Here is a 23,145-nt window from a genome sequence, read left to right on the forward strand (position 1 = left end):
CACCATTCAGAGAACCTGTTGCTGAATGAACAGTGTATAAAAGATTATTCTTATTATTATTATTATTATTTGATAGAGTGATGGCATGTCAGAAGTTATATTGAAAACTGGGTATTGCTTTAGATGGACTAGTACTTGGTACATCATCAGCATACTGAGTTCTGTGTGTTGTAGGCAGCAGAATACAACATCTTCGAAGGAATGGAGCTGCGTGGAGCCCCACTGGTTGTCATATGCCAGGGGAAGATAATGCTGGAGGATGGCAATCTTCATGTGACCCAGGGGACAGGACGTTTCATTCCTGGTACCCCTTTCTCGGACTACGTCTACAAACGTATCAAAGCCAGGAGGAAGGTAAACTAGACTGAAACCAACCCTCTTTCGGGGTACTCAAGTTGCATCTGTGACATGGGATCTGCTGCAGCTCCACTCATTTCCCTCTGTAACATGGGAATAGCCAGTTTTGTCCCAGTTCCTGGAAGGGATCAACCTGGTGTGGAGGGAGTCTGTGATGTGGGTTCTCCCATGGCCTTCAGCATCAGAAATTGCCTTCATGATGCACAGAGAGCCAAACAGCAGTGGCTTCTGCACCTGAGAAGGGGGTCTACTTATACATCACTATTGAGCAATGGGCAGAATGGTTACAGTCTGCTCCTCAAGGAGCTCTCCCTTGCTTTCTTTTGTTGCCTTGCTATGTAGCCTGTTTCCGCCATCTTCAGGAGGCTGACTTTTGTGGGCTATACTGTCCCTCAAACAACCAGATCAATCAGGGACCAGATCAAACCAGCAAAGCCCCTGCTCATTCTGGGTGCATAAGATAGTGAATGAGACGCCTGACACCGAAAGTGGAAAAGCTTCTGCTGCTTGTCAAGGAAGCCAGGCAACCCTCCTGGCATGCGGGTACTGCTGACATTGCTTCTCTGTGCTCCCTCTGACAGATGGCTGAAATGCATGCTGTGCCAAGGGGCCTGTATGATGGCCCTGTGTTTGACTTGACCACCACACCTAAAGGGGGCACCCCTGCAGGCTCTACTCGAGGATCCCCTACCAGGCAGACGCCCCCAGTAAGGAATCTCCACCAGTCTGGTTTTAGCTTATCTGGTAAGTGTGAAAAGGTGGCGTACTAGGGTCAATCTGAAAGGCACGACTTTCAGGAAAGGAAAGTACCATTTCCCTGGCTGCTGCCAAATCAACAATATTACCCAGGTTTGAAACACTGTGGGGAAGCAGAACGGGAGAGGATTTTCCTTGGTTCCATGGAGTTTCTGTGGCTTTCTGCAGCATGTTAGTGGTAGATTTAGAAGCCGTACAGTGTGGAGTGGTCCCTGCAGCCATGCAATTGCTTGATAACCTTTCGAAGAAACACTCCTAACTTCCTGTTCCCACGCTTTTCTACCCTCATCCTATATATGCCCTGCAGGTACCCAGGTTGACGAAGGTGTTCGCTCTGCAAGCAAGCGCATAGTAGCACCCCCAGGAGGCCGTTCCAATATCACATCTCTGAGTTAAGCACCCAATAATCAGGGAGGGGAAGGGGAAACTGGTATTTGAGAAAACTAAGCAATGGTACCTTGATATTTAAAAAGGAAAGAGCAAAGGAGAAGAATCCAGAGTTTGAAAAATCAATAAGCCTCAAGCCTTATGTTTCATAAATGCTACTCGCTACCTAGCTTTAAAAAATATTGCGGGTTTTCTTTTTTGTTTATTCATAGCCTTAATACTCCCATTTTTTTACATGCATGCAAATCTGACAGGTGACTAAGTTAAGAGTATGTAATTGTACATGGTGAGTGCTTGTGTGATGACACATTGTAAGAAGGGGAATGAAGGAAGGTGGGAAACTAACGACATGAGCAAGCTGTTTAGTCAGGTTACTTGGCGGACTCAACCAAGGAGTTTAGTTTTGGGAAAGGGAGGGCAGACGTTGGTGGGGCAGGGTAGTGGGAGGTGGATGGGGGGACCAAGTAGATCTGTGTATCGTGTTCATGTTCTTCTGTTTCCACACAATGCTGACCAGTCATAGCTGCCTCAGCACTACATGAGGCCCTTGGAAAGCTCAGCCATCTTTGGAATGGCTCTGTTGTCGCCTCTTCCTGTTAGAGATTTTATTACTTCGTACATTTTATTGAATAAAAAAGTGAAAGGCATGTTCTTTCTAACTGACCTCCTGTGACAAAGTAACTTTTTCCCCACCTGGATCCGTCAGTTGGTTTCTGCTCCTTTTTGGGGGAGGAGGGAGGAATGGGAGAAACTTGGTGGCATTGGATCAGAGAGAAGCATACAAGCAAAGTTAACTTTGGATTGAACTTCTTTCTCACTTGCTCAACACCTGTTACTTCTGCTTGCTTTCATGGCACAATAACCGATGGTTCCAGGAAAATTGTCACAATGTCTCTCCTCAAACATTTCAGAGGTGGCTTTAGTGAGTGTTTCCTTCTACTCTGTTCTGTGGGCAGAGCTGGCGCCAGTGAAAGCTTTTGGAGGCCATATGTCCCTACTGAGCTTGGTGTGTCTGCGCACACACAGTGCCATCAAAGAAAAGCAAAGCTGCACCCTGTGTGCCACAACACTCAAAGTGCACATATCTGTGATGGTCCACTTGCATTTCACCACCAGAGACGGGCAACCATGGAACTTGCATAGGTTGCAGTTCCTACACCCAGTAACAGCTTCCATGCGAGCCAGTAAAAGTACACTTGGTTTTGGAAATGTTGCTTACAGTTAAGCATAGAAACAGTGAAGTTGGAAGCATGGAATGCCACTGCGCAGGCATACCCTTATTTAGACCAGATTTGCTTTCTGTCAACCTATTTTTTAATTTTAAAAGGAGTCTTGTCAAATATGAAACAGCTATCCAGTGGATTTCTTCAGAAGATAGCAAATTACTGTACAGTACCTTTGCCTGAGGATTGGACTTATGCTTTATTCAGCCCAGTTTATCATAATCATGATCATTAACATCATTAACCACATTGGCTGAGACCAGTGGCTCCATCATCTCCAAGACCTTGTATTTCCACAACAGCGGATAATAAAGGTACTCCATACAAGAAACAGGAACAGAGAACCATCAGCTGAATTAGCAGTTGAATTCATTTCTATGTTTTTCAGTTATGGCAGACTCAACACACATCTGATGTGTGCAGTGGGAAACAATCTGGAACTGAGTCATCATTTAAATAGGTAGAGTTGCCCCATGTTAGCCAAGAGCGTGAAACTGTGGAGTCTGCCTAGTTTCAGGAGAACTCCACACGTGACTGGCTTAGTGTCAACAGGTCAGCAAAGTTTAGTACCTTACAGGACAGATTTCTAGCAAGAGTCCACCAACCACCACCTGGGGCCATAACCTAAAATCGTTGCCATAGCTTACAACTCTGTGTCTTGTTGTGTGTGCTACCACAATCACATGGTAGTGCTTGGGGGAGAGGCAGTTACCTTATTTCCGTCCAGCTACTGGTCTGCAGTTTTATGTCAGACAGCTAGCTCCTTTTCCAGGCAGACCAGGCTTACATGGGTGATAGGATAGGGCTTGATGTCCAGCTTAGGGCTGTCCTGATAAAGAAGGGGTAAAGCCCCCAATCTACTGTCTGGACTAGCCTGCCAACTTTCCACAGTACAGCTTCCTGCTTCCCTCTTCCAGACAGTAGAGAAAGTGTGAGCATGCTATCACTTACGAAAAAAATCCACTGCTGGTTTCTCGCTAAAGACCCAGAATGACCCCTTATTAGAGCCTCTTCACCATTTCAGCAGAAGCTTAAGTCTCAGGCTCCGTATGGTTCAGTCACCTCATAACCAGGATGATGTGTACTAAAAATGGGAGTGGAAATGTTGTGGCGTTCACCAATCATAAAGCTGCAGGTAAGTTCACTTGGGTTTCCTGTTGAGGACGGACACTAACGCCCCGTTTTCACTTGTCACTCCTGAGGCTTCCTTGAATCGGTAGCAGTTGTGGAAGTGAAAATGTGCCAGGGGTAAATGTGCCCTATGTCACAGTACAGGTAGAAGATCACAGCACCAAGTGTTTCTCCACCTAAATAATGCTTCCAAATACAAGTCAAAAGAGCTATGTTAATTACTAGAGAAGTTGGAATGGTTGGTGAATAACTGGTTGGTGAAACTTGGATAAGCAGACCAGTTTTTAATTGTTGTACAGCCACACAGCCTACCGGGTGACTAGCCCAGCTATAAACTCCTATGTTTCAACCTACCTTAATTATTAGGGTATGATAGGATAACTTCTATTTTACACTGTCCAGTGTTTATTCATCTTTGACTCGGTGCACTGCACTAGCACACAACAGCCATGGCTTTTGACTCTTCAGGCCTTGCTTTTTGTTTTCTGTTGTCACCTAGAATTGGGTGTACAGTTGCCTGCTCCAGCGAAGATAGAAAGGCCAATATTGGACACTGGGCAATGGAACTTACTACCTATTCGTGCATGTGAATGAAGCCTTCCAGAGGAAATGCACAAATGTAATACCTACCTAGAGACCGGTACTGGCACACACACTGGAAGAGCCTCACTTGTATTCAGTGATGTGCTTTGCCAGCTTGGGAGGAAGCCAGTATGACATTACTGTTCCTGTGGTCGTCCCCCAGCCTTTGCCAGTCTAGCTCTTAGGGTAGTCCTCACACCAGACTGGGTATTCTAGATGTCCGACTTAATAATCACCAAATTAATGAGGTGGGGATTACAGGCTTAACCAAGGTTATAATGTAGTCCATTAGTAACTATTAGTGAAGGCCGGGAAATAATCCTTTATATTTTAAATAAGTTGTATAGTAAAATTTAGATAACTGAAACAGAACTTGCCCGCTCCTTTGTTCTAAATTGCCCATGGGTTTAAATGTTTTAGAAGCGTTCAGCTGTATTCTATTTGGCTATTTCATTGATACGCTGCAGCAATTGGTTCTTAAGTGTTTCTGACCACTTTAATTTTCTACGGGTGCAGTGCTCTGGCCTTCCATCACTACTGGATGCAGGTGGTGGGGGGGAGGCATAGAATTCTTGTTGCATGTATAACACACCTTTTTTCTGCTTGTGAGAAACACAAAGCTGCTTACATATCTCCATTTTATCCGCACAAGAACCCTGCAAGGTAGGTTAGATTGAGAGCAAATGACTGGCCCAAAGTCACCAAGTGAGCTTCATGGCCAAGTGCGAACTAGACCTGGATCTCCCGTTCCCCAGCCTGACGGTCTGCCCACCAAGCTACACTGCCGAATCAGTGGCACAGGACTCCCAGTTGGAATTCCAGTTCAAAGCCCTACCATATCACAGTCAACTCACTCCTTCTGATCTTTCTATTATGGATGTTTATTTCTGGTTTTCCATGATTCAGGTTAATCCAATGAATTGAGGAAGTATGGTATAAAGTAATTTGTTAATGGGTAGTTCGAAAACAGTTAAAAGATTTCATTAACAAACTTTCTGAGATGAAAACATTTTCCAATTGTATAAAGCCATACAATGTAGTTAATAGAACAGTAACATTCTACTTGTTTGACTATGAACAAGTCTATTTATTACCTATCCCCCCCACAGTTTGAAGAAAATCAGTTTTGGTTTTCAAGGCTTCTGATTTAGATCTCTCTGCATTATTGTACTTCCAGAGAGAGAAAAAACTGTGCCTTATTTGACAATTCCTCCTCTTTATTTTCTCCGGTTGCTGAAACATTTGGGACATTTATTTAGCCATTAGTGCCATATTATTTCCATGCTGCCACATGGTGGTGCCAAATTACAAATGATACCATGTTTAGTGAAAGCAGGAAGAATGTGTAAAGATACATTTTAAAAGCATTTTAGCTTAGGAACTCTAACATTCGGAAATGAAATAAAACTATTTTCTGAAATAGTTGTAATAAGATTCAGTTGCTCCTACTTACCTTTCTATGTCCACCATCAACTTCACAAGAGAAACTTGAAACACCCTGATATTACTAGTGGCTCACTTGGTACACATACAGTGCAAGTTACACAGAAAAAGCAATGCGTGTGCTTAAACCAGATTCCTTCCTATTTAATGTTCTCTATAATCTTGCCCAAAAGATTAGTGAAATAATTGGATCAAGCTAGTGCACATTTCTTGTAATCTGAGACAGCCTAACCATGCAACTGGACAGCATAAATCACCGCTTTTAAAAAGAAGGCTGCATTTTGCTACACTTAACAGGTTATGTAGGTCAAAGCCTTTAAATGTGAGCTCATGAATGTGGAAGTAACTTTTGAAATGTAAAATTCAGTGTCGCTATTTTTTTTTTTACTCAGAAAAAGCTTTGTGTTAACTTGGGAGAGGCATGATTTAGGCCTGGTCTATGCCTGCAGCAGTACGAGATGACTGGATGCCAGCAAAAATGAACTTGCACCCAGGGAAACTTGTTTACTGTTTCCTGTAAAAATGCCCTGTAAATAGGCTCTAGCCAAGCATTTTTTCCTGCCAGCCATGTTCAGTTTCTCCTTTGCAGACAGGTGGAGGCTTTTTTAAAATCATAGCTGAGTAGTCACACTGGATTGATTGATTGTATTGCCTCTGTATACTGCATATGTAGACCAGTTTAGGAAAGTTTGGCCAGTTGGCATGCCTCAGTTGGGTTAATATTTATGATTATGAACAGAAGTAGCTTGAAGCTAATTCCCTGAAATAATTGATTTGTACTCAAGCAAGGCTTTGTGTTACCAAGAAATTCTTCTGTTCCCCCAAGGCAAAGTCCTTAGTACTGTATTATACTACACTATTCCAGAAATTCGCCAACTTCAGGAGCACTTGTCCTGGACACAGAGAAGGCTATAGTGGCATACAGACAATGGATAAGTAGGGTGGATTGGTGAAAATCAAATTTTGCAAGTGGAAAAGTAGTGCGTAGGCACTCTTTGATAAAATCCATATTCTTCAGTCTTACGATAGAGCCACGTTCAGCTTAAGTAGTCCAAAGGAGACTTGGCACTGTGGTTCATTTTTGTTAAGTGCTGCTCCGAGGCTAAACATAGACATTATTGCCAAGCTGTGATTGTAGCCAGAATCTGCAGCCATCTTGTCTTTACCCCGGCAACATAAAGTCAAAATGCATGGCTTACGAGTTCCCTCACCTGCACAAACTGCAGCTTAACAAAATGGTAAGGGCACGCAAAATGCTACAAATTCTGCGGCAGGTAGATGCTACAGGTAGCTACAGCGCTGGATTTAAAAACAATCTAGCTACATAATTTTATAAACTCAGTACTAAGGCAGAAAAAGCTGTGCACTTCACTGTTGCCCAGCTCCAAATAATTTACTAAAGACTGCACACACCCTGCTTGGACCATGCCTCCAGCTTACAGTATACTGCACAGGGGTCTGGCACTTTGAAGCTCGAGTAGCATTGCAATATAAATTCTCTGCAGGGAAGATTTAACCATACTGGAGCTCTCCCTCCCCCAAGACTTCCTGTATTGGAACCAGATAAAAATCTTCACATACACATTGTTTATATTTTTTTAAACAGTAGTAGCAGTTTTCAAGAAAGGCTAGAGGGTTCCACTTCTAAGCATTTCGAATTACACTACACCAGAAGAAGCCGTGCATTCAGTTCGTTCCACTGATGGCAAAAGTTTCAGAGCTCGCTCTGTAACACAGGCCAATCGGCTACTTTTGATGTTTTGGGCAGATGAAAGCAAGTGAAGGCATCCCTGTGGGTCCCAGTTGGTCGGTTGCCTGGACACACACCCATTCTATCCCCAGCTCTCCACCATCTCCTCTCCTCTACAACACACTTCTTGTTTGCCCCATGTGTTTCCTCACCCACAGCCTTCATTCCCACATTGTTTAATCTCACACAGGGAGAAACAAGCTGCATGGAGGACCAGAATGAAGTTTGCCTCCTGGGACAGTTTGCTGCCTTTGTGTGTGGGGGGTAAAGAAAGAGTTGCAGCACAGGAAGGTGAGGGAGGGGGGCTGAGGGGAGGGGCTCTGCTGCCTGGATTCAGTTTCCTTTGGGGTGTTGCCCCTGTAAAAGTCCAGGCAAATGGGACAAACTCCCTTTTGACATGACCACTGAACTTCTGCGTGCCTTGGAAAGTCAGCTTGCCACCCAGCAGGCTGTTAAAACATGGCATAACCAAATGCATGGACTTTTAAAGAATTAATACAACCAATTTTATTATTTTGAAAAGAAAAGAGTCTATGTACTGTAAGTCTTATAGAAAGTTTAATAGATTGTGTTTATAAAATGGAAGAGAGGGAAAATGCCCAGTATTTCTTTTGGGTATTTTAATTAAATTGGCCATAATTATGAACCCAACAAGAACTCTTATAAAGAACAAGCTGCCTTCTTTCATCACACACTTTCTATGTAAGAGACACAAATGACACTTAGCCCTGCTTACATTTGTTAAGCAAATGGGATGTAAATACCTATTACCACTTGACAAAAAGCTACCCAGTGTTTAGATTGTCATTGCACTGTGGTCTTGAACACAAGTTTATCAGTCAGCATTTTCTTGGGGAAAATGGTTTGTTCAAACCTGAAACCCTTCAATCCTTTAAATACAAACAATCAGGGTTTTTTTAACCATGTCATCACCAAAATATTTCACAGCTCATGACTTCTTAAATCTAGGGTTTTGTTAGCCATTTCTCTGACTCGGTGCATAATTATTGAACTGCCCAATTAATGAAGTTGTGCACCTGCTTCTATTGCTGGAAAACACATTTTTTCAATAAGGATTGAACTAAGCATATTTTAAATGAACGATGGGGCAATTTAATTTCAAAAAGCAACTTGAGGTAGGGTTAGTTCTTTCCCCAAGTGCTGCTTTCCTGATGAACATCCCACCTCCAGCTCAAGCCTGCTCGTTGTCCTGGGAAACACCTGCTATGATGCAAATGCAAGATCCCGAAGAATCCCATTGGGAGATGGGCCATGGAGTGGATGAGTCAAGAAAGAGTTAAAACTCACGGTCCCAGTCTGGATCTGCTACTGTGAAAGTAGTTTTTTGTTTTGTTTTTTAAATGTGCATGTATTTAATCTGTTGTTTAGTGTAATGCTGAGTTCACATTTTGGAGTTGCAAGAAAACACAGTCTTCCCACAACTGGTATTCCTGTTTCAAAGGAGGGCTGAAGGTGATATTAACAGCAGTGTTTACAATGTATGAATCAGGAAAAGTGTCCTCTTTTAAAGGAGTGGGGGCAAAGATCAACAAAGCTGTTCCCTGCTCTTGTAAACATACCATTTTTGTGAATCCTCCTGTGCCCTTCCTCACCAAGGAAGACACGTCTCCCCAAATGCTCTTCCTCCTACATGTTACATGTGAATAAAATTGGAACGCAGGTAGTATAGCACTTGCATGTATATCCAGTGTGATGCTTTCATCAGGTGTCCAGAAAGCCGTGCAAAAGCTGCTTTAAGGGGCTATAGATGTTGGTGCCGAACAATAGTCAAGACCAATTTCTTTGGATGAGGATGCGCCTCTGCCAGGTAACAAGCCATGCCTCGAACATTCAACCTGGTGCAGCAGGCCAGGCAGAATGATGGCAGGCAAGATGCCATCTGGGGACCACCAGCTGGCCATCTTGGCTGTACAAGATTCAAGGTACAATATAGGAATAAAGCAGCCATAAAACTTACTCAGAAAGTTGGTATTTATTCTACTTAATCTACCCTTACTGATGGAAGGGTAAATTGATTAGATTATAAACATTGCTGTCCAGGGATGAGCTAACTCTCTATAAAGTCATTCCTGCTGAGGCTACAGAAGAAAGAGTTATGACAGACTGCTGCAATGAATACAAAAGGAACCAGGTATGATGTTTGGCCCTAGCCATGGAAGGCACTGTTTTTTCTTGAGTGTAATCATATCAGATATGGGAGTCACTCTGCTGATGCCAACGACCTTCCAGACACTCAGCTTTGTTCCTAAAAGAATTCCACATCTGTTTGGTTTAATTCTGAAACTTACATATCAAGAATGTGCTAGACCTTGGCTGAAAGCAGCCGGAAACCTGAGTCACCGCCAGCCACCAAGGTCTGCTTTGGTGGAAGAAAGGCAACATTTTTGGCTGAAAAGTATATTGAAGATTATTTTCTGTAGGGGGTGTGCATAAATGAGTGATATGCAGTGACAACCAGAAGGTTTTACAGGACAGAGGTCTATTTATCTAAATGTTAAAGGCAGCAATTCCACTTCTGATTAAAACTGCCCAGAGAAAGATGGGTTTCTACCTCCCCCCCTCCATTGCAGGTGCTTCTCTGAGCTTGTGTGAAACTACATATTCCAGAAGCAAATTCCACTGAAGCCAACTACTAAATGAATGCAATTTGTATACCTGGGAGGTATCCAGGGAGCCTATAAACATTATGGCCTGAAACGAAGTTGGAACTGCTTACTAGGTTATCCAAATGGACAATGAGCACATCCATGTCTTGCTTCCATAGGACAAAATTTTAAAAATGGACACAATCCAGCCAACTTTCAACTCTTCCAATAAAATCAGTGGGACTTTAAAGTACGGGATTATGTCTGCTGGCTTTTGTGTAGATTGTGGGCTTTTTGCTTTTGCTTTTGAAAAAAAAATATACATGGAGAGCATTTTCGCTTGAAAAAGGAAGGCCATCAGAGAACGGTTAGGCTCAGAATGGTGGTACATCACACAACCTATTTTGACTTAAATTGAAAATAAGATTTGGACAGGAATCAAAGGCTATTGGGCTTGAATTTGACATCCATGCACTATTCAGTCCCTCTGCTGCCTGTCTCTTAGCTTGGGAAGAAAAGAACCCGGGGAGGAAGAAGCAGGACAGAGCTAAAACTAAGTGAATTTTAAGTGCATTTGTTTCCCTTAAAGAAGTATTCTCATTACTATCAAAAAGTAGCCTTATCTAATTTTAGTGTTCGGTATGTGCCCTCCCACCACACTTCCCTGAGTCTGACTTTTGGCAGCTGCTCACAGGTCAGACCACATCCCACAACAAGTTGCAACCTAAGACTACAAAGCTGCAGCATCACACTTAACTGTATGGAGTACATCACGCTGGTCTTAAGAGCCATAAAACAAGATAATGTGGTGCTTTATGAAATGGCAAGAATAACCAGCACTCAGATTATTCCTGAAAGATGCAAACTTTTAAAACATAAGATTAAAGATCCACCCTACGCTGCCTCCTGCGAAGAGAAGAATTATCTGTAGCACTTGCTGGTAAGTTCTGTCCATAAGCAGGTCCTGTTGGACTATCTTAGCGAGTCACAGCCTGCTTTGAACTTGCTGCCAGGTTCACTTTCCAACTTACACAACACTTCTATGGGCTCACACTCAGATTTCCCATTTGCTGTTACACTGAATTAACCTTAGAAAGCTGGTTTTCCTGCATTGCCAGGAGTGAGAAAGCCTACCACCAAGAATATCATTTCCCCTTTCTGTGTATTTTCTGCTGGTATAGCGAATGTAAACATTAGATCAGCGCAGTTACTGAAAAAGTTGATTTTTACGTTGGACTTCATGTGCATTATAGATGTGCAATTGTCGTTCAGGCCAATTTCTGTGAATCATCTTTGAAATATGCAGCCACTCTCCTGGTAAACCCTGAATCAAGAACTTTTATGCTTCCCTGCATGTAGTTGACTGAACCCAGCAATCAGCAACCCCAACAGAAATGCTACATAAAGAGTATAGGAACTTAACCTTTCTCCACTGTTCTTTCCTTATGGAAAAAATACCGTATTTTCCCCTTTATGGTCAAGCGCTTTCCCTAAAGATCAGAAAAAGCATAAATCTAAGAATCTATGCCTTATTTACTAGGCCCTAATTCCTTACGGTGGAAGGAGACACTCAGCTTCTAGTCTGAAGGCCCATATCAAGGTATCTGCCTTTTTTGGATAGCAGTGTGCAATGTTATTTATCAAGCCCCATGAAGTAGCTAAAGTAGAAGCCTCAACCTTTGATAGTGTACCCAAGGAACAGCTAAACTGACTTCAAATATTATTATTCTGATCGTCTTCTGCCTGGTTGTCTTTGGTTTGTGCCAGCATCAAGTTGTCTTGCATTTCGTTATGCTGTTGCCTCATCCTAAAATACAGAGAAGAAAAAGAATAAACAACCGTGAAGCTCAAGCAACCTTTGAGTAGCTTACCTATAATCACATTATAATGCTGCTTTCTAGTATATACTATACATCCAAAATCAGTCCCTCTCCTTTCATTTACACAAGTGCATCCTTGCCAGTATTTACATTATTGGGTAGACGGCATAATAACCATTTCAAGAATATTTGCTTACAAAGCGCTCCAAGCATCAACTGTTAGCTCCACCAGCTGCAGGCCTAAGAGCAGCCCACCACATGCAGAGTGAATAGCCCCACGTAATATGATGTCCAGCTGGTGCCCCTCGGCTAGCAAGTGGGGAGGTGATGCCTGTTGATTCAATTTTGCCAGGTGTTACTGGAGATGGGCAGATATCACATTACACAGAAAGCAGCATAAAGTCTCAGCTAGCTGACTGCTTACTGGGGTGTGCAACGCGGAGGGGACCAAAGATGGTTGGCTGAGAATGGGCGTCACCTTTGCAAAGGTGTCACATTAGCAGAAAATGCCTGCCCTTTAAACATCTACCCCTTTTTATTGGCCAAGCTGAGAACTCCTGCTCTTCTTTCTCTGACTGCATCAGAATAATTACACCCAACAGGAGAGCAACAACCCCACTGTGCCATCATGCACCTAATCACATGAATGGTCGTCATAAGTTGGTTTTGGTGAGGTTGCATACATCAGTAAAGCCTTGTTGGTGTTCATTTTGAAAATGCACGAGTCTGAGCAGCAGCCCGGTGGAAGAATCTTAGCATTACTTAATCTCCCATGCTCCCCTGTGGTTTTTATGCCAAACTCACCACTTAATTTCCTGAAGATTACTCAGATACTCTTCAATCTAAATACTCTTAGTGACATGCGATAGAACACTTGCCAAGGTATAGTCTATTTTCTCAGGTCAAACTTACTTTTCTCTGTTGAAAATGATGAAGTCCCTTTGGATTGTCTCCAGGTGTTTCTGAAGTTGGCAGGTCTTTTCAATGTCAAAGAATCAGAAAAGGTTAGATGATGAGAAATCGTCATTGTAACACAGAATGCAGGAGGGCAGTAAAGCTACCAAGATAAACATTTCACTGGGATATAGAGAAGTAATGCAAATAATATATTATAGGCCATGGAGAAGGAAAAGGGATGTAACAGGGCAAGAATGTGATTGGGCATTGGGCTGGAACTCAGTCCTTGACCAGAAGAACAACATTTGCAGGATACGACCTGCACATCTTTTCCTCTTCACATACCAGCCCCCACTCACTCTCCATATCTTCTCTGGACAGTCCTGAACCCTTGAATCTATTTGCGGGATGCATGAAGGAAAACAAGGGGGAAGAGGACTTACAAGTCTTGTTCCATCAGTGGTGGAACAAAGGACCTGAATCAACCCATTGTGTCTTTCCTTTAATTCAACTGCCAAACATTTAACTGTGGTCTTGTGTTTTGCAATGTCCTTCTACCCATTTAGCCTGTTCACTGGGGAGAGATCCAGCTTGAGTGTGATACATTCTGAAATAAGTGTATTTGAAATAAGACTATTTATTAGAAGATAAGAGTTGGGATAAGAGTATTCATCAGAAAACTTTGGAGTGCCATGCACAGAAAGGTACTATATAAGAATAATGGGTGCATATTATTGTCAGCATGTTTGAGATCCTTTGGACAAATAAAGAAACTCAGCCAACAGTTGGATTCATTTATCTTCCTGCAGTGACAGTGAGTAACAGAGCCAGAGCTAGGCTAGTCTCAGTGACACAAAAACTCCAGCTTATCATTGCTAATCAGGAGCCAAATATAACTTGATCTTTCAAAAGGACTCCTGCTTAAGGGCCAATTAATGATTTAAGAGCTGGCATCGATAATGCAAGCTGTATGGCTGTTATAATCCACCTCTAGGAAGCTTCAGGGCCACCAGCAAGCCACTCGATTCCATTTGCCTGTTCTCTACAAAGGAGGAAGTAACAGACATTGTCTTTGAACAGTTTATATGCAGCTCAGGAATGCCTCTATTGTATAACACTGGCAGAGTCCTGAGTCACACTATGCTGCATCTTCATGATAGATTCTGATTTTGTAGAATAGCTCAAAGATGGGATGATATCTCATGGCACAGTACATTTTAAAAGTACCCAGCTCATCTGCTACTTTCTCATATTTGTACTCTAGAGTCAGCAAAACCTGTCCAGTTTCATTTGCACCAGAAGCTTTTTCAAGGATATGCCCATGGAGTAGCCAGTGGGCAGCTCAACTTCCAGTTTGTCTGTGAAAATATACCTGTCTCATCAAAGAGGCAAGTGTGTGCCATGTCCCCAGGAACCCCACACTAGCGTCACACAGAGCCAAGCCTCGGCTAGAGCATTACGGCAGTAGGCAAGGAAACATGAAGGTTTTCCCCATCTTACAGATGATAACTGCCAGTGTTCACCTTCCCAGTTCCTTCTCCTCCTCTGCTTGAACAGGAATGACTAGTAGATGGTACTCTGAGGTGAGCTGAGACTTGAGGTGACTTCTTGCTAATGGCATAAAGCATCCAGAGACCCACTGGGTATTGGACAGGGTAAACATACTCAAATAAATAAAATAAATAAAAAGTCTCTCTGATATGAAAAAGCTGCTATTGGCAATTTCTCAATATTCTTAGTTTAAAAAGTGGACTTACAACAATGCAAGAACAAAATGTTAAGGAAATAGGATCCACCATTGTCATTCAGGTAGGGCAAAGCTCCCACCTCCTGTTTTCATCCTTGCACAGTTGTCAAACCCAAGGATTGATTCTGTTTCTGCAAACTTTTGCAGATGCTGCGACACAAGGCCTTGCTTGTGCAGTGGGAACTGCATAAGTTGTTGCAAAGCTTGTTACAGTTGTGTTAAGTCAGGACTAGGTGTTGTGGTATAACATTACTTTTCAATATAGACTGTACTTCTAAAATGAATCCTTCATAAATTCATTCATGCAACAGTACCTCCACCATATTTACACATGTTCCACTAGCAGTTGTGCAACTGGTAGCAGACAATGCCAAGTCTTGCACTTTTCCCACAAGCATAATGTCAGATGAAACGCACTATCAATACTGCATGTGCAATGAAAAAAAATAATCCCTGCAATTATTATTCCAGTGTGCTAAGATGAGCAGCCATGTGTTACAGCCAGCTGATTTTGGCTGCAGTTCATCTGGAGCACTGCCATCAACTCCAATGTGATGAAGCCTGAGCAAGCAGTTTGAGGAGCATGGCCTCTCGTCTTCTGGGACCAATATGTCATCTGACAAAGGCATCCAGCAAAGCTGGGAGATATTAAATGCTGGCAACATTCGATCAGTTCTGAGTCCATTGGTATGTGCAAATGTGAATTTACTCAAGTGCAAGTTCAGAAAAATACAGTTCAGTTGTCTGTGTCTCACCTCCAAGGAATCATTTTTGCTGCTTTCCTTCTCCTTTTTGGCCAGGCGCTTCTTCTTCTTATGAAGTGGCTTGGACTCAAGGATCATTTCTTCAAGTTCAAAAGTTGGGTCACAGTTCAACTTCCCTTTCTAGGAAAGCAGAGAGAAATATTGCCCCAAAGAAAATGAGGATTGCAGAGCAGATGGCCTTCCCTTCTAAGTCTATACCTGGAAACACCTGGCATATTCCCCTCCTCCAACCAATGTGGAAGCTATCAAAGCAAAAGCATCCACTAACTTTTTTACACCAGAAATTTCCCACATTTTCTATTGCTAACTCCCTTTAGAAGATAATGCGCTCTATAAATTTTACTTCAACTTTGGCATGAAATCCTCACCAATATACTTGGGAAGGTATTCAGTATTCAACTGTATTCAGTACAACATGTTAGAAAGGTTCATCACCAACATCTATAGTTTCCTAATTTTAATAATACTAAAATCATTTAAATATATTTTTAAAGCATGTTTACGATAATATTTAATCATAATAAAAATCTTACAGTAGGAAGGAATCCAGATTCTACTCTCTTTTGAAGAACAGCATCCCAGTTAATATCAGCCAAATAAGGAAAGTCCTGGATATCAGACAGCTGAGAAAACCTTTCCTCTGTATTTATCTCCAATAACTGAAACAGGAATTAAACTGGCTTGTTAACATGATATGGATCAGAACAGAGAAGAAACAAAAAGTATTTACTGCAAATCAGATTCAAGAAATAAGGGTGTGTGCCTGGTCTATCTAAGCAAGTAATGAATAATCTGTATTAAAAGCAATGAAACTTAAGGTTAATATGTTCCATTGGGTTCGATGGGTTTTTGTCAGAAAAAAACTTTAGCTGAATCAGGACCCAGAGAATTTTGGTCTTGAGCTTGGAAAATATGGGTTTAAATCTCTCATCATCCAAGGACTCATTGTGCTGGACAAGGTTGCCACCTCTTAATCTCCATTTCCTGGCTTGGATCCAGAACCATTGTTCTGCCAATGGAAGGAGCCCAGTGGGGGAACACGACATGCCTACCATGTGCATGTCCAGCCTATCCTTGAACACCCTCACTGACAGGGCTTCAACCACCTCCTTGTTTTTATAAAGCAAAAAAGCCCATATTTGGGGGACAGGAAGTTTTACAATAATGATCCTTCACAAGGATTTAAACATTTACATTCTTTTCAGCGAGAGAAATGGGAACATAGGAATAGCAAGCTCTAAAAAGTAAGTAGGCTATAAAGCCTATTTCCAGAGAGCTTCAGTTTTAGAAGTACCACAGTCTCAACAAACTTTAGCACCCAATATTTGACACTGAAAAATTACTTGAGCTTCTACTCAAGCTTTCTCATGAACAACACATTTTACAAACCAAGACAACTAAAGCTAAAGATCATTCGTTTTTTTCCTACAAGTTAAATATTAACTGAGCTTTTTCTTGTAAGCTGAGCAAAACATCTTACAGATGCCCATTGTGTTTGGACAAATTATCCAAAGCTTGCTTTTGGTGACAGATTGTGCTCTTCCTTACAGACATAATCTACAGAAGTACTTCCCTTTTATATGCACATAACTATCTGTTCATTGTAACAAACTCTCTCTGGAATTAGCCTTCCTGCACGCCTTTGGGAGTAGAGATGCCACTTGTGTTTCCCATCCATATGGTTGCTGATACTTTTGGTTCAGAGGTTCTGTATGAATCAGCAAAGCATCTCAAAATATTTAACATAAAACATGAATGCAACCATTATTTGGGAAACATGTCCATTATTCAAGGAAACCGAAGCCAGGAAGGGTAAAAACAATACAGAATATGGAAATATTCTGCTATGAATCTAAAAGCATGGCACTGCCCAATAATGCAACCTGCAGTGACCATCTATTATAAGGGCCTTGTCAAGGATTTTTGTTTGCTTGTTTTGGTGGGGAGAGGGGATATCAACATGTATTATTTTTAAACAGCCAGATTCCTGGTGGTTGTTTAATTACCCTTGCTCAGCATGTGCATGCTATAAAGAGGAAAAGACCATTTTCTCAAATACAGGAAACTGAATCCTTAAACACCATCTTAGAGGGAAAGCCTAGAAAGATTGTGCAAGTGGCATTATAATGGGCATGTAAATGAATGTCTAGCATAAAGCAAAAAACATTTGTATTCGCTTCTAACCCGGACATTGAACTGGCTGCAACTGGGCACAACTAATCCTGTACAGCTTTGGTCCCAGGTGAGGATGCTAAGAATCACCTGCATCAAAATATGCACTGAACCAGTTCAAGAAGAACACCATGATGTGGAAATAGATACAGATCTCAATGTATACTTAGATTTCTAGATTCATAGAATAATAGGGCTTTAGATTCATACAATAATTCACAGATTCATTAGTCGTTTAGTCGCAAAGACGTACCCGACCCATCATGACCATGGACAACATTCCTCCAGGCTCTCCTGTCCTCTGCCACTGCTCAATTGGCCCACCCCCAAGCCCACCCCCACTGCTTCAGTGACTCCACCTAGCCACCTCATTCTCTGCCGTCCCCTTCTTCTTTTGCCGTCAATTGTTCCCAGCATTAGGCTCTTCTTTAGTGAGTCCTTCCTTCATATTAGGTGGCCAAAGATGTCAATGTTCAGTCTTGTCATCTCATGGTTGACCATGTCCAGCTTACCTTGATTCATAGATCTTCCGTTCCAGTTTCCTATTCAGTATTGTTTCTTTACAGCATTGGAGATTGATAGAATAATAGAATAAGGCCATTGGGTCCAGCTCCCAGCTGGGCAGGACACCAGGTAACACCATCCCACTCAGATGACTGCCCAGTTTCATCTTGAAGGTCTCTTGTGTGGGAGAGCCCACCACCTCTCTAGGCAGCTGGTTCCACTGTTGAATCACTCTGACAGGACATTTTTCCTGGTTTCTAGCCTGAATCTGTTGTGCAGTAGTTTAAGTTGTTCCATGTCCTATACTTGATGTGAGAAAAGGTCTTTTCCTTCCTCTTTGTGATAGCCTCTGAGGTACTTAGAATCATAGAATAGTAGAATCATAGAATAGTAGAGCTGGAAGGGGCCAAGAAGGCCATCAAGTCCAACCCCCTGCTGTTGCAGGACACCAAGTTACACTATCCCACTCAGATGGCTGTCCAGTTTCTTCCTGAATGTCTAGTGTGGAAGAGTCCACCACCTCCCCAGGTAGCTGGTTCCACTGTCATTTTGCTCTGACAGTGAGGAAGCTTTTCCTGATGTCCAGCCTGAATCTGGGCTGTTGCAACTTGAATTGATTATTTGGTGTCCCACACTCTGGCATCAGCAAGAGATCTTGACTTTCCTCTTTGTGACAGCCTTTGAGGTACTTATAGAGGAATATCATGTCTCCCCTCAGTCTTCTCTTCTCTCCTCAAGGCTGAACATGTCCAGTTCTCTCAGTCTCTCCTCAAAGGGCAGTGTTTCCAAACCCTGGATCATTTTTGGTGCCCTTCTCTGCACACCTTCTAATTTACCTGCATCTAATTTAGTGCTGTTGTAGTCTTCTCTTCTTGAGGCTAAACATCATAGGGCTTAGTTTCCAGAACGTGGATCATCTTTGGCACTGTCCTCTGAACCCTTTCTAGTTTTTCTGCATCTTTTGAAATCCCAGCTGCCCAGAACTGAATGCAGTATTCCAGGTGAGGTCTGGCAGGTGCTGAGTAAAGGGGAACTAGTACCTCTCTAGTCCTGGAAGTGAGGCTTCTATTTATGCATCCCAAAATAGTGTTTGCCTTTTTTGCAGCTGCATCACATTGATGGCTCATGTTTAGCTTGTTGTCCACAACAACTCCAAGGTCTTTTTCTTTTTCAGTGCTGTTGAGCTAAGTATTCCCTATCTTGTATCAATGCATATGGGTTTTTTTCCCTTACGTGGAGGGCTTGGCATTTGTCCCTACTGAATTTCATTCTGTTGCTTTCTGTCCAGCATTCGAGAAGATCTAGGCCAGCCTGGATCTATTTTGGTTTTCCAGGATGTCAGCCATTCTGTCCAGTTTTGTGTCATCTGCAAATTTAATTGTGTACTTCCTCATCTAGATCATTAATACAGATGTTGAAGAGCATTGGTCCCAGGACTGAGCCTGTGGCACCCCACTTTTTACCTCACTCCAGCCTGAGAAGGTGCCATTGCTGAGCACTCTTGTATTCAGTTGTGGATTCACCTAACTGTAATTCTGTCGAGCCCATTTTTTGCTAGTTTGTTTATCAGGATGTTGTGAAGCACTTTGCCAAATGCTTTGCTAAAGTCTAGATGAATTATGTCCATGGCATTTCTGCTGTCAAACAATGAGATCAGGTTAGTTTGGCATTAACTATACTTAAGGAATCTGTATTGGCTTCTGTTCATGAATGCCTTTTCTTCAAGGTACTTGAAGGCTGATTTTTTTAAATAATTTGCTTTGATATTTTCTTGGGGATTGATTTTAGACTGACTAGTCTATAGTTTTTTACCCTTTCATATTGATAGGAACAGCATCAGTTCTTCTGCAGTCATCTAGCACTTCCTATTTTCCAAAATTTCTTGAAAATAATAAATAGTGGTTCAGAAGTTCTGCCAGCAATTTCTGACTCTAGGATGGAGCTCCTCAAGTCCCGGAGTTTTTAATGTATTAAGCTCATCAAGGTGCTCCTTGACCATTTGCCTGTTGATCTTAGGCTGCCATCCCGCCCTTTTGTCTTGTACCTCCTCCTTTGTAGGATGGTCATACTTTCTCTTTCTCAAGTCCATATTGTGTTTCCCATACAACAGTGTAGAAGCATCTCAGTTCACTTGGGTGGTACACCTGCTTTTATTCCTGCATTTTTGCATACTATTTGAAGGTTTTTCTCTGCTGTGGTATCACCTGTGTACCATTTGTATCACTTGCACATGTGGAAAGCTGCTTTCATGCACAGACAATACATTGCAGAGGACAACCCTACATTATATTCCTAAAATACATTTAACATCTGTTTTTTTTAAAGTGTGAGTTATACACATTATTTTTTGTTACATCAACATGTCACCTTTCCTCCAAACACTGCCCCAAACAGCTTACAGGGCTCTCCTCCTCTCCCTTTCATACCCAGAATAACATTATAAAGGTAAATTAGATGGAGAACCAGGGCCTGACCCAAAGTCACCTAATGAGCTTCATGGCCAACATTTTTAAGCACTGACTCTTAAAAACCCTTATCATGCAAATATAAAACTAAACTGGTGGAGATATACATTAAGTGGCAATCCTCCACATGCTTACCAGAAAGTTAATCTCTCTTAACTTGCAGAGACTTACTTCTGAGTAGACATGTGCAGGATTGCACTGCTAATTTCCATTTCCTTCCATCCTGAATGAACAACATTCACATGCTGCACACCCAGTAGCAGAGGGCCACAAAAGTGCATTTATTACTTCCCTTGCGGAAGTGTTCCATGCCTGAACCGTTGCTGACGGAATTCACTGGAGGCATCAGAGCCAGCTGTTTTGCTAATCCCAGCTGGTCTCATCCATAATACATACAGCTGCTAAAACAGATGCAAAGGGGACATTTAAATAATGGTGACATGGCATCATTAATTCAAGAAGGACCCAAAAGGCCTGTAGGGTTTCCAGAATGTCATAGCACAGGATAAAAAATGTAAATGGCATATAGGAATAAGAAGGAAAAAATTAGTTTCGCATTACTGTTTATCCACCCAGTTTTAAATCCAGCTGCTCCAAGTAGTGCTGAATAGCCGTAGTCAGAGTGCACCAAAATCTGGGTGATTCTTCTCCTACTTAAACTGCAACCCGGGGAGGGGAGGGGGCTCAATCTTCACCTCCACTCTCCTCTTACACTCATTTGGATGCCCATAATCTTCTGAGTGGAGGAAGTTACAGACAGCCACATAGGACTGTGCCCTTATGGCTCTTCTTCCCTAAACAACAATATTTTTAATTTCAGATATTATTTGGACAAATGTATTTGGCCCAAATAATGTAACCATCTTCTATATCCAGCAGTCCTTACAGGCTCCTAAGCCTTCCATCATGGACAAGGGGCAAAGTAATTTGTACCACTGCACTTGGCATCAAAGGAAAGAACTGGATTTTCTTGTGTTGGACATTTCATAGAGCAAATTATTTTTCCAAAGCAAAGAAGACTGACTGAATGTTTTTGGTTCCTATACTGAACATTGTGGTTTCATACCCAATAGAGGGGACTGATAGGGAACAAGCATTCATAACCTTGAGAACTGACAATTTCTTCTATAGGAATGAGGGAAGAAAGATACTCTATTCCACGGACCAAGGGAAACACAACTGGACAAACTGCGCTCTAGTACGATGGAAGAGTACACCCACCAAAAGCACCTCTTTTCCGAAGAGCAAGGACTGCCGGCATACCACCTTACAATTGTTGTGCAGATGAAAATATCTCACTGGCAAAATATCACAGTGAAACTACACAAACAGCTGTTATGAATAAAAGATGCCAAGTGACCATGTCTATAAAAGTTTGGCTGTTATTTTGCCACAGGCCAAGAGTGATGTCTGGGAGGGTCCTCAAGTAGAAAAACTACTGAAGTCAATAAAAGATTTGCTGATGCCAGCCCAGAGCTAGAAGTGGGAGACAGATGGCTGTGCCTGAAACTAGTAGCCCAGCGGCATCATCTCCTCCTCCTCCTCTCCTATTGGCAATCATTTTGCAAGCCACCCTGTAACTTCTATGAAAGGGGGGAATCTACGCATCTGCCACAAATAATCTAAAACAAAATGCCTGATATGAAACAAGCACATTGCAAGCTCCCCAACTCCCAACGGCGAGAGCCAGCAAAGGGCAGTGGGTGGGGTGTGTGGAAATGAGTGGAGCTGTTAGAGCATGTCACAAGCTTCATGCCAATAGGAGTCTGGGGGAAAGGAGGAGGAGGAGGAACGGGGTCTCTGCTTCTGGCAGCAGTCACACCTTCCACATTTTGTCCCGGCCAGTGCTAGGCTTCCACTCAACTGCAGGACTCCAAGGCAGGCTTCCCTGCACTGGTGCAAAGATGCTGGGAGTTGTATTCCGACACCAATGGAGGATGGAGAAAGCCACTCTGAAGCACACATCTGTCACTCTCTGGGGGCTGGCGTGGTCCTAAAGTACACTCACCTTTTGAATCAGGGACACCATGTCCTTTGACCAAGCTGCAGGATACATGACCGTGGCTGTCTTGAACACGTGGGCGATTTCATTTGGAGCATTGCTAGAGCGGATATGATATGGCCTCTACATTGAAACAAACAAACCAACATTTTGAAACACATCCCCCATAGAGCAGCTACAAAAAAGCAAGTCACCCTTTTCAAAAAGGAGGCCTCTGCGCACTGGTGGAGCTGCTTTGGCCAGAAACTCTGAGCTGCTCTCCCGCAGAGCTCCCTGCGTTCTCAGCTGCACCACAGAGCCGCCATCACTGGGGAGCCCGATTCAGCTGAAGTGAATGGATCAGTGCAGGACTGGGCAGCAACAGCCGGGCTGCCATTAGCAAGCGAGAGGAGAGGAGAGGAGAGGAGAGGAGAGGAGAGGAGAGGAGAGGAGAGGAGAGACTCGTCCCCCAGCTGTCAGTTCACCAGTACAGCCTGACTGAACAGGAAATCAATGTACTGGAGGGCTGTTGCTGTTTGCAAAATGGGCTGTTGTTTAGA

At 42.6% G+C, this 23,145-nt stretch overlaps 2 protein-coding genes across 6 annotated transcripts in view; one reads left to right on the forward strand and one right to left on the reverse strand.

The window, feature by feature from the left end:
• Nucleotides 1–2,163, forward strand: part of DPYSL3 (dihydropyrimidinase like 3) — a 79,939-nt gene extending 77,776 nt beyond the window's left edge. For all 3 annotated transcript variants that reach the window (XM_044454130.1, XM_044454131.1, XM_044454132.1), the window contains exons 12-14: nt 175–354; nt 939–1,101; nt 1,421–2,163. In XM_044454130.1, coding sequence (XP_044310065.1) covers nt 175–354; nt 939–1,101; nt 1,421–1,509 — 432 coding nt within the window. In that variant the 3' untranslated portion in view covers nt 1,510–2,163. The remainder of the gene's footprint in view (nt 1–174; nt 355–938; nt 1,102–1,420) is intronic.
• Nucleotides 2,164–2,305: 142 nt separating this feature from the next.
• Nucleotides 2,306–23,145, reverse strand: part of STK32A (serine/threonine kinase 32A) — a 95,253-nt gene continuing 74,413 nt past the window's right edge. For 2 of the 3 annotated variants that reach the window (XM_044454133.1, XM_044454134.1), the window contains 3 exons: nt 22,613–22,729; nt 15,997–16,122; nt 15,060–15,583 (listed from right to left, as the gene is read on the reverse strand). In XM_044454133.1, coding sequence (XP_044310068.1) covers nt 15,119–15,583; nt 15,997–16,122; nt 22,613–22,729 — 708 coding nt within the window. In that variant the 3' untranslated portion in view covers nt 15,060–15,118. Of the gene's footprint in view, nt 12,043–12,967; nt 13,033–15,059; nt 15,584–15,996; nt 16,123–22,612; nt 22,730–23,145 lie in introns of those variants that run through there. The other variant, XM_044454135.1, reaches the window with a different exon arrangement.

This window comes from Varanus komodoensis, unplaced genomic scaffold (genome assembly GCF_004798865.1).
Source record: "Varanus komodoensis strain SLA01 unplaced genomic scaffold, ASM479886v1 scaffold7_3, whole genome shotgun sequence".
NCBI lineage: Eukaryota > Metazoa > Chordata > Lepidosauria > Squamata > Varanidae > Varanus > Varanus komodoensis.